Genomic DNA, 12,833 nt, shown 5'->3' on the forward strand with positions numbered 1-12,833 from the left:
GTGTTCAGTCAGGTAGGGTCAAAGACTCAAAGGACTGTTAAATTCAACCCAAACTTTTTATTTTTGATGTAACTGTCATTTTTTTCTTTTAATGTAAATAATGTTAAAGGTTTGAACGGCTCAGAGCTGTTAAATTTAAACAATATGACTATAACTGAGTATTCTGTGGCAAACTGTGGGCCTTCATGAAAACTTAACCTACCTCCACTCCCTCCAGCTGCTGTTCTTTGTTAGCATTTGAAGAATAAATGCAGCAGACTTTTACTTTCCTTTGCAGAAATCACACCCAAAGTCACCAAATGTCTCCACAGTTTCTAGTAAATGTTTTGCAGGAGCAGCAACAACTCACATCCTCCACATGATTTATCCTCCATGACGAATCATTACTTTTTATTTTTGTATCTTTGTTGTACTAAGATTTGGGATTTTAGATTCTCCTTTCCTCACGGGTTAAAGTAGGCTCACTCAGGATGAAGGTCCTGTTTGCAACATCACACTCATCACATCATCCATCCTTCTGTCTCATAGTTGGACTCATGAATGCTTCTCATTTCAACTCTTTGTTTCAAACTCTTCTCCTCACACTTGATGCACTGAAGTCTATAAGTTGATTTTCCCTTACATTATATTTTCTTGTCAGGTAAGGTCCCAGATGTGAGTCATGGTGGCCAGTAGTAATTCTACAGGTAGTGACTTTATCTCCAGATAGACCAGCTGCTCTTACATCCCTTGTGATGATGTTTTTCTTTAGAAAATGTTAAGATGAAACTGTCTCTTTAACTGATGGTAGATGTGACTCCCTGAAGTTTGTTTATGATCCTGTTAAAGGTGTGGGTAATGCTAGACTCTTCATTTTAGACTAAATGTATTAACACCTCCATGATGCAGCCTGAAAGAGTTCATCAGGTGTTTGTAAATGTTTTATATTTTCACTTTAAACAATGATTCTCCTCCAGGTTGTTTCTTTCACCTTTGTGTTGTTTTCTTGTTGTTTTTGTGTTATCATATCCACCGACAGCTGCATCTGAAGAAATCCTTCTGAGGTTTAATGATGATGCAGCTTGTTGTCTCTTCTCCAAGAACTACAATCAGATCCTAGTTCTGCTTTTCCTGCCTTTGTCTATGGTGTGATGGGAGTTTATTTGATCTTTATGTCACTAAAACTAAAGAATGAATTATTAACTTTAGTAAAAATATTGATAATCCAAAGCTCAGCATTACATATGATGACGCTCCTCAGACTGACTCTGTTTCTGCCTCATTTATCGTTTTTATGTTTGCACATTTTTAATAAATGACTGCAGCTAAAATGGATTAAATGGATGAACCTGGATTAACACGTCTGCACAGGACTGAACATAAAGTCAAACATTTCTGGAGCTTCACAACATCTTCCCAAATTTCTCTGAGGACTCTCCAAAGGGATTATTAAAGTATTTCTATTCCATTTCTATTCTATAACATAAATGCTGTGCAATAAAAAAAAATTAATTAGAACTTAAAGAACTTTCAAAACCATCAACGTTCCTGCAAATAAACAGTCAGACTGTATCACACCTGAAATTTACACAACAGCAGAGTGTTCATCCATGTTAAGTTATTTATCAGAGATTAAAGTGCAAGTGTAATGTCTAATTATTACATCATGTAGGTAGTGTAATCATATTCAGATCTACTAAGCACATGTAGACATAATGGTCTGTTTCTGTAATTATCACATGGATCCAGCTAACACGATGACCTTCAAAACAGCCAGTACAAAAAAACAGAACCAAGAATAAATAAACAGGTGAACAAAATACTGGCCTACTAATCTATGATATAAACAGAAAGTGAAGCATCTCCAATAGCTATGCTTGTATAACCCAAAAATCCTATATACTATCTAGCCCAACACATTCTACTTTTAACTATACTAAATATAACTGAAAGAGAAGTTAAAAGGGCTTTACTTATTACCAAACAAAAACGAGAAAGACAAACAACAGTATCAGTCAGCAAAAAGGAAAAACACGAAGCCAAACAGTTTTAACACTGTTGGAAAAATACTAATCTTGCTAATCAAACACCACCAATCAAAGTACACAGTCACAACCACAAAAGTTCTGCAAGCCAAGAGCAGACTGTCTGTGCAAACAGATGCTGATGAGTGAGCAGGTGCAGAGTCCTTTGTTTCCAGGTGGGTGACAGCAGGAGCAGGGATTGGACCACCTATTATCCAATCAGGAGGGAGGAGGTGAAGGTGTGTCAGTTCCAGCCAATCCTCAGCAGGTAGGAAGCAAGGGTGTGGTGAGCAGAACCAATCCATGGTGAGTGATGGCACACAGGTATTTGCATGCAAAACGAGAATCATTAGACAAAAAGCAGCAGCTGTAACAATGGGTAAAAAATAAAAAGGCCATAATGAGAAGAAGTCTGGATTTAACTGCTTGTGTGGCTTCTGTGCATGTGATGAATTGTTGCTGGTTTCATAATGTTATGAGCTTCTAATGGTTCTGTGTAATCATTTTTTTAATTTTTTTGATGTTTGCAAGGTGCCACAATAATAAGAAAATTGGAATTCGAGACAATTGATCAGGAATAATAATAAAATAAAATAAGACGCAAAATCAGAATTAGAGAAACACTGTGACACTGTATTAGATCATTCTAATGGCAGCTTTGTTTTTTATATTTTAGATATACCAGAATGAAAAAGTATAATCTCAGTAATGTATTTGTCCCCAGTATTACAGAAGTAGGCTGTTTACCCTGTGGAGTGAGTCCATATGAACTCACTCTGCAGTTTTATGTTAAACACCAGCAGCACTTCGTAGCAACTAACCACCTATTTTCTTCCAGAGAACGGCACTTTCTAACACAATCCCTTATTTTAGGTCAAATATCACTGCCAGTAAATATAAAACCTACGAGCTCAGTTTCTAGTTTTGACATGAAGCTTTTCTGGCTGTAACAGAAGATCATTAACTCTAACGTTGGCTGATGTGTCAAAACATGTCAGCACCATATTTCTATGAATATCTGCAATAACATGGTGAGAAGTTTGATTCAAAAGTTGTCTGAATGTTGAGACTTTGATCTGAGTTTTACTCTGACTGCTGATTGTGTGAGACTAAAACACTTTCTGTTGTTCACCGTCTGCACTTAGAGAATTAGTCTGTCCAGAGTTTCTGAGACACTAACTGATCAGTGTGTAAATGTTGGAAACCGACTGGGAAGCAGACAGAGTGAAGTGGTTGTCTCCACCTTCTGTCTCATCCCAGACATGAACTGTGCTGAAAGATGACACAAATTAATATTTTCACTTATATCAGCTGGAAAAACTGACCATTATTGAAACTTTTGATACGTATTAGCTAAAAGTTTCACTTTTGTCTATTGGTTGCAAAGACACCTAAGAACAATGTTACAATCTAAAAAGTTTAATGATGATTGTTCTGTTCTTTATTGGAATGAAACAACTTTGATCTCAAAGGGTTAAAGTGAAATATTTCATGTCATCATGAATCTTGCCACAGTCTTCCTCACTGGAAGCTCTGGTTGTCAGACTGAGCTCCTTGAAGCTGCTGTGAGTCTGAAGAAGCAGCTCAGACCAGATCGAACAGTCGAGCTCACAGAGACGCTGCAGAGAAGAAGCTCAACTCTTCAGCTGCAGTCTGCTGTTACTCCACAATCCTCCTGATGCTTCGCTGTTTGTCTCTCATGCTGTGGACTGATTCTGGTTCTGTTGGGTTTTAACTGCTGCTGCCTGAAGTTTCCTCCACAGACACTGTTTGTGTCAGTCAGCTGTTCTCTGCACCGATTCCTGCTGTCAACATGAAATGAAATGACCATCAAAGCTCAGACACTGAGGATGTGCAGACTTTGAAATAATTGGGACCATCATTGACTCAAAGCTCAACTTTGAGGCTAACTGTGAAGCTGTGTTTCCTGAAACAGCAGTGTTTGTGTTTCAGGAAACACTCTAATCTCATCATAATGACCATGTTTAATCCTTCTTTTACTGAATCAATCCATCTTTCTCTATGGTGTCCTGGTCTGAGTCATACATCTTCAAGCGAGAGGATTTGCTTGAAGCAGATTGTTAAAAGGTCCATTGGTCTGATTAGTGAGTCACAGCTTTACCCAGCATCTCTGTATTTAAGACAGTTAGAGCGATTAGCTAAATCCAGGTGATGACTCCTTCCATCCTGCTTTACCTCACCCCGACTCACCTGGAAGACAAGAACACATATGTCAGAATTCTGTTGGTCGACTTCAGCTCAACATTTATCTAAATCTTCCCACAGCAGCTGGTTGAGAAACTGCAGTTACTGGGAGTGGAAACTAGTACCTACAACTGAGATCTGGGTTGCTGAAAAACTGTGTGCAAGACTCTGAAGTTGTAGATGCAGAAAAAACAAAAATAAAGAATTAAAGCGATGATTATCAACTTCATAAAGGGTGAGACGACTTATCACCCTCCACTAATCATCAGTGATTCTGTTGATAAGAGTCCAGAAAAACAAATTCCTTAAAATCCATCTGAGTGATAAACTGATCTCTAGGGACACAACAGCTGCGGTCAGGAAAGCACAACACTGTCTTCATCTTCTCTGGAGACTGAAGAGGGGCCAGTCATGCCTGTGTTCTACTGCAGCACCACTGAGAGCATCCTCACCTACTGCATCACTTCCTGGTTCAGGATCACTGGTCCAGCTGTCCTCGCTGCTGGACATCTACAGGCAGAGGTGCACATGTAGAGGACACTGCATCATCAGCATCTCCACTCATCCTCAGGGTCTCTTCTCTCTGATGCAGCCAGGAAGGAAAAGCAGGAGGATTCATGTGAGGACGTCTTTAGGAAGCAGCTTCTTTCCAGCTGTGATTAGACGACTGAATGAGCAACAGGTCGTGGCTTCTGTCCCATATATTAATAAATTATATTAATATTTATTACTTACTGTTCATATGTATTTTTAATGGTAAAATGCTTTATTTTTTAGAATAGAATAGAATAGAATGCCTTTATTGTCATTATACACATGTACAATGAGATTAAGCCACCACCAATGTCAGTGCAAAAAAGCAGTATAAAAGATAAAAAAAATAAAAGATCTGAGGTATAAAATATTTACAAATAAACAAACAAATGTGCACCCTCATTAAGTTATTTGTGGATATAAATATGATGTATATACCTGTATACCATACATGTATATAGTGATCGAGTTGAAAAATATATAAATTGCACTGAACATATTCAAGTCAGAAAAATATATTGCACATTCAGAGTATTCTTGCACATATCATGATATGTTGTACATGTCATATAACAGAATGTATTGCACATATGTCGTTAGTGTCCAGAGTATTTCACATTTGAAGTCCTACAGGAGTTTAGGGCAGTTATTGCTTTTGGAAAGAAACTGTTTTTGAGTCTGTTTGTTTTAGTCCTGATGCACCCGTAGTGCCTCCCAGAGGGCAGCAGGGCAAACAGAACAGAGCCAGGGTGGGAGCTGTCATTTATGATGTTTCTGGCTCTGCTGAGGCAGCGGGAGGTGTAAATGTCCATCAGGGAGGGGAGAGGGCAGCCAGTGATCTTCTGTGCTGTCTTTACAACTCTCTGTAGCCTCTCTCTGTCTGCTACAGTGCAGCTGCTGTACCATACTGTGATGCAATATGTCAGCAGGCTCTCAGTGGATGAGCGGTAGAAGGTCAGCAGCAGGTTGGAGTTTAGTTTGTGCTTCCTGAGGACTCTCAGGAAGTGTAGCCGCTGCTGAGCCTTCTTGGTGATTGACGTGATATTCTCTGACCAGGAGATGTCGGCCGAGATGATGACGCCAAGAAACCTGATGGTGTGGTATGAGGGGCCGTTTGAGACATTATTCAGAATTACCCTCTCACAGACACATGTGAAATTTAAGTCATTCACACATTATACTGAAACCTCTCATATATTATACTGAAATCATTCATACACTATGGTGAAACCTCGCATATATCATACTGAAATCATTCACACATTATAGTAAAACCTCTTATACACTATACTGAAACTGCCTCTTATACACTATACTGAAATTTCCTCTCATATAATATACTGAAATGCTCTCATATAATATACTGAAATGCTCTCACATAATATACTGAAATGCTCTCACATAATATACTGAAATGCTCTCACATACTATACTGAAATGCTCTCACATAATATACTGAAATGCTCTCACATACTATACTGAAATGCTCTCACATACTATACTGAAATGCTCTCACATAATATACTGAAATGCTCTCACATAATATATTGAAATGCTCTCACATACTATACTGAAATGCTCTCACATAATATACTGAAATGCTCTCACATAATATACTGAAATGCTCTCACATACTATACTGCAATGCTCTCACATAATATACTGCAATGCTTTCACATAATATACTGAAATGCTCTCACATACTATACTGCAATGCTCTCACATAATATACTGCAATGCTTTCACATAATATACTGAAATGCTCTCACATAATATACTGCAATGCTCTCACATAATATACTGAAATGCTCTCACATTATATACTGAAATGCTCTCACATACTATACTGAAATGCTCTCACATAATATACTGCAATGCTCTCACATAATATACTGAAATGCTCTCACATAATATACTGAAATGCTCTCACATAATATATTGAAATGCTCTCACATACTGTACTGAAATGCTCTCACATTATATACTGACATGCTCTCACATACTATACTGAAATGCTCTCACATTATATACTGACATGCTCTCACATAATATACTGAAATGCTCTCACATACTGAAATGCTCTCACATAATATACTGAAATGCTCTCACATACTATACTGAAATGCTCTCACATAATATACTGAAATGCTCTCACATTATATACTGAAATGCTCTCACATAATATACTGAAATGCTCTCACATACTATACTGAAATGCTCTCACATACTGAAATGCTCTCACATAATATACTGAAATGCTCTCACATACTATACTGAAATGCTCTCACATTATATACTGAAATGCTCTCACATACTATACTGAAATGCTCTCACATACTGAAATGCTCTCACATAATATACTGAAATGCTCTCACATACTATACTGCAATGCTCTCACATAATATACTGAAATGCTCTCACATAATATACTGAAATGCTCTCACATAATATACTGAAATGCTCTCACATAATATACTGCAATGCTCTCACATAATATACTGAAATGCTCTCACATAATATACTGAAATGCTCTCACATAATATATTGAAATGCTCTCACATACTATACTGAAATGCTCTCACATTATATACTGAAATGCTCTCACATAATATACTGCAATGCTCTCACATAATATACTGAAATGCTCTCACATAATATACTGAAATGCTCTCACATAATATATTGAAATGCTCTCACATTATATACTGAAATGCTCTCACATACTATACTGAAATGCTCTCACATTATATACTGAAATGCTCTCACATACTATACTGAAATGCTCTCACATAATATACTGAAATGCTCTCACATACTATACTGAAATGCTCTCACATACTGAAATGCTCTCACATACTATACTGAAATGCTCTCACATACTGAAATGCTCTCACATAATATACTGAAATGCTCTCACATTATATACTGAAATGCTCTCACATACTATACTGAAATGCTCTCACATACTGAAATGCTCTCACATACTATACTGAAATGCTCTCACATACTGAAATGCTCTCACATAATATACTGAAATGCTCTCACATTATATACTGAAATGCTCTCACATAATATACTGAAATACAGCTCCCTGTCTCATCCTTGACTCAGTGTTTGATAAAGGAAGTTCTCAACCCTATGTTACTGTTATTTGTCAGTGTTTAAGTCAGTGTTGAAGCACCCTGCTTATGTAACTGAGATAGTAACTGTGTTGTTGTATTTATAACGTTATATTAAAATTTGTGGCCGGGACACGGACATTTTCAACTTGTCATCTTGTTTGCAGAAAGCATAGCAGGTGTAGATTCTGTTCAGTGGCAGTGGGATTGTTTAATTCTATTGATGTGGTCATGAGTTTATGATGACCAAGTGAAGCAGCTGGCTTTTTCAATACTATACTGGCCTCAGCAGATACTATTAGAGGGGTTAGGTCTAACACGACAGCAACCGGATAACTGACAGTAGAAAGTCTGAATGAGGATACGCTAACTAGCCACCTAGCATAACTCGGCCATTAAGATATGCAGTGATGTCAAAGGAAGACCTGGACAGCACTGGACAACATACTCTTCATCTCCGTTTGGAGTATTCTCCAGGATATGCCTCACAGTGCTGTTAGGTCTTCGTTTTACAGCACTGTATATCCCAATGGCCGAGTTATGCTAGGTGGCTAGTTAGCATGTCCCCATTCAGACTTACTACTGTCGGTTGTCCGGCTGATGTCGCGTTAACCCTTAAAAGTCTCTGCTGAGGCCAGAATAGTATTGGAGATGCCAGCTGCTTCACCGAGATTACTTCCAGGCGAATTAACAAATATTAATACAGCATAAGTCTTCGCAAAACATCTGTCACGAAGTTCTCCAACTTCTTCTTCTTCGGTTTGTTTTGAAAATGCGCTCCTGTTTTTTTCTACTACGTGACTTCCGTTTCAACTGAAATGACTTCCTTTTCAAGTGAAATTCGCTCTCACACACACTAGTAGAATTCCTTTCATACATGCTACTGAAATTCCCTCTCACACAAACTAGTAGAATTCCTTTCATACATACTAGTAAAATTGCCTCTCACACACACTACTAGAATTCCTTTCATACATATTAGTGAAATGCGATTTTTGAAATTTCACTATAGTGTGTGAATGATTTTAGTATAGTGTTTTAAGAGTATTTCAGTATAGTATATAAGAGGAGATTTCAGTATAGTATATGAGAGCATTTCAGTATAGTATGTGAGAGCTGGTGTTTCAGCCTCAGTTTCAGCTGAACTTCATGGACCCGGTTCAGTCAGAATCAGTCTGTCTCAGCAGTAAAACCTTCTCCTGTCTGACTTGGTTCTGTTTGTTCATGTGTTGCAGTTCAAATGAGTTTTTACTGAGCAAGAAAAATGTTTTGATTTTCTCTTTTACTTGATAAGAAGGTGCTAAACCCTGACTTCCTGCTGCTGTTGCCGATTTTGTTTGTCACTGCTGTTGGTGGAAATGTCCAGAAGCTTCGTCTTTAGTTGCTGATCATTTTTCAGCTTCTCTACAATATGAATTCTTCTTATTTTCTCCAGACAACAGAGTTCATATTTAAGGAGGAGGGATCTCTGCTCTGATGAAGAACTTTGTTTTCATTAAAAGAAATAGAAAAAAAAGTTAAGCTTCATCATCAGAACTGTGTTTCAGGATGAAGATCAGTCCAACACAAAACCATGAAGAGCATCTGATCAGTCAGGAAGAGTCCAACACAAATCCAGATCTGAGCAGTTTGGTGTCCAGATCGAGTCCAAAGACACCCGCCTTCCTTCAGGACTCTTCTTCCTGGGGTTCATAGTGACAGTCAACTGTGATACACCAACTCTTTGCTTTACTAAAGTTTATGTCTAATTTAGTGTCAAATTTAATTGATTTTCATGAAAATAATCCAAAATGTGTATGAAGCAACTTCCACATGACACCAAAACAAATGACTGAAATGATGATGATGAGTTATGTGATGAAGATTAAAGCTGGGAAATAAGTTTTAGCTGTGGTTTTAGATGCCAGAAGAGAAGAGATGTAATGTTAGAAGAAAAAGATGTGAGTGGAGTTCAGAGATGGTAAAGGAGGAGATCTGAAACAGCAGAGAAGACGTGTGGAGAGAACGTTAGTGCTGCTGTTTGCAGATGATGAAATATTTACTGAGTTCTTATTCTGAGGCTTCAGTTTGAAATCTTTTCCTAATACTGATCTCAGAATAACAGCAGTGAAACACAAAGATACTAAATCCTCTGTTTTCCTGAAAAACAACATAATGAAGATGTGATGTGAGGATTAAGAGCCTCCCTCACATGTGAACCATCAACCAGGACGACGCTCATCTTCCACAGAAAAACTCTGAATCTGTGTTGTTGTTGTTGTGAAGCTGTTGTTCATGTGAAATCAGCTGTGAAGCCACACCTTCAGATCCACATCTTGTTTACAGCCAACTTGCTAACAAGGCGCCACTTTGCTATAAATCCTGAAAGTTGTAGTTTCCATGTTGTTGTTTGACCCTGGAAGAAGATAAATATGTGATTGATAACGTGTCTGATGATTCAAAGAGTTCAATTCAGGTTAATTTGGAGCAGGAAGCTCTGCTGAGAACAGGCGGCCATTTTCTGTCCCTGATTCTCCCCCAAACATCCACTGGGCTCATTTTTTTTAACAAAAAACCTTTATTGACTCAAACAAGCAAAACACAGTGAACATGATGGTGAAGGAATGAAAGCTGGGAAATATCCAAAGTAGAAATATATTTCAGAACAAGTGAAAGGAAAGAGAAATATTCCTTTCAGGTTCCAACATTTTCATCAGCTTCATCGTCTCTGAAGCTGCTTCATCTCAGACTGAAACACTCAAATATCAAAGGCAGACTGGGCTCTGGTTTGATTAAAAATCTGTTTTAAAATACATAAAATGAAGCAAAGACAATAAAACCGGAGCCATACTTTACACTTTAAATTCAGACATAACTGCATGTAGTGATCACAGCTCCATTTATGGATAATTTCTTTCCTGATCATCTCAAACTCAACATTATTTTTATTATTTCAAAGGACAAAATGCTTGATTAAAAATAGACGTCAACAGTAAATACATCATCTTCTTCATCATCATCTCCATTCAGTGAAGCTGCAGCTTCAGACTCTGGATCATCAGAACGAAGCTTCTCCTCTCAGAACAAACACGGTCCTGTTCAGTCACCTCGCCTCCATCTGTGTAGAGAAAAATGAAGATCAGATCAGATGACAGAGTGTTTGTCCTCCATCAGTATAAAGAGCAGCAGGACTTCAGTCCTGTTCAGATCAGCTGTTCAGCATCTCCATTTTCCTTTCAGCTCTCATGTCAACGTGTCACCATGAACACGGAGATGAAGCTCAACACACCTGCAGAAACTTTAATCATCAAGTCTGTTTGCTCTTCAGATTTCACTCAGAATGGAAATAAACTGCTGAGTCATGAAAGCTTCATTACTGCACCATCACTGTGGTGATAAATTTACTGCTGTTACATGTCAGATGATGAATTTAAACAAAGAGTCTCTGAGTGTTGATGAACATCTGATCTGTTAGTGAAACATCAGCTGATACATAAACATGGAGACTGTCCCTGAACATAAACATGGAGACTGTCCCTGAACATAAACATGGAGACTGTCCCTGAACATAAACACGGAGACTGTCCCTGAACATAAACACGGAGACTGTCCCTGAACATAAACATGGAGACTGTCCCTGAACATAAACATGGAGACTGTCCCTGAACATAAACATGGAGACTGTCCCTGAACATAAACATGGAGACTGTCCCTGAACATACTTGGATGGAAATAATGACAGAAGGACAGATATGATGACTGGACTTCAGCAGAGGTTCTGGTCGGTATAAAGACCACATGGTTCCTAAATAAAAAGCTTCTCTGAAATCAGAGACTGCAGTCAGACTGATCTCAGAGCAGAGAGATGATGAAGCTGATCAGCTGTTTAGTGTGGAAATGAGACAACAAACAGATTTGATGGAATTAGTTTGGTGTTGGATCAACATGAAAAGTCTGTCCAATCCTGAAGCCCAGCATCGTTCTCCTCTCACAGCTTTACTGACGGAAGCAGCTGCTGAGAAGACTGCAGCTTTCAAGGAAACACCAGATCTTTGCTTTGATTCTAGCTGTGTTTAGTACAATACAGCTGAGAGCTGCATGAGCTTTAACCATCTACTGACCTCAGAGTCTCAAGTTTGTTCTGGGGATTCTTCACAAGATCAAGCAGCTTCTTCACACCTGACTCCTGCAGGTAGTTGAAACTCAGGTCCAGTCCTGTCAGATGGGAGGGGTTGGACTGCAGAGCTGAGGCCAGAGAATCACAGCTGTTCTTTGACAAACTGCAGCTCTGCAATCTAAATAAAGAATAAAAGTTGTGAGCTGAAACCAACAGGATGCAGGTTAAAACAGTCAAACAGAAGCAGAGAAAAAAGTTCTTTATATTATTAATGACAAAATGCTGCAGCTTTAATAAAGACGTAGTGACTTCAGCTCTTAAACTCTGCAGCTCCACCAGAGGCTCCATCCATACAAACTCATGTTGTGCAGCCAAATGATTCAAGTTGGAAAGAAAATAAACACGTCAGGATAAATTCATGAGGAAATGGGGACAATCGATAAAATGAGCTGTTTTATTGAATATTAAAGACAGAAAAACATGCTGTACTGATGTCTAATGTTTCATTTAATAATTAAACCAAACTTATTGAAGAGTTGACAGAAGCAGAACTTGTTACTGTGACATGTTGTGTTTTAATATTTCAGTCAGAACAAACATTACAGAGTCTTATAAACGTGTTGGAACCAGCTAGAGGTGGACTGATTGATCAGTTTGGCTGATTAATGGATGCTGATGTGCAGTGTGACAAACTATCAGAATCAGGAATTAGATGCTGAATGTTGGGAGACCTCCACCATCTCCACCAGGAAGCTACGTACCTGAAGTCAAGCTGAAGTCAGAGACTCAAGTTCAGTGTTTCCAATTCTAACAGAGTGAAATGTACTTTGATGAAAAACTTCCAGCTCAGACTTGAGTAATAACTTGGCTTGATCT

At 38.3% G+C, this 12,833-nt stretch overlaps 1 protein-coding gene across 1 annotated transcript in view; it reads right to left on the reverse strand.

The window, feature by feature from the left end:
• LOC121628724 (NACHT, LRR and PYD domains-containing protein 12-like) overlaps positions 1–12,833 on the reverse strand; it is a 2,607,341-nt gene that overhangs the window by 515,946 nt on the left and 2,078,562 nt on the right. Inside the window, exons 17-18 of the mRNA XM_041967976.1 lie at positions 12,020–12,135; positions 8,768–8,778 (exon numbers count right to left, since the gene is read on the reverse strand). Coding sequence (XP_041823910.1) covers positions 8,768–8,778; positions 12,020–12,135 — 127 coding nt within the window. The remainder of the gene's footprint in view (positions 1–8,767; positions 8,779–12,019; positions 12,136–12,833) is intronic.

Source organism: Melanotaenia boesemani, chromosome 18, assembly GCF_017639745.1.
Source record: "Melanotaenia boesemani isolate fMelBoe1 chromosome 18, fMelBoe1.pri, whole genome shotgun sequence".
Taxonomy (NCBI): Eukaryota; Metazoa; Chordata; class Actinopteri; order Atheriniformes; family Melanotaeniidae; genus Melanotaenia; species Melanotaenia boesemani.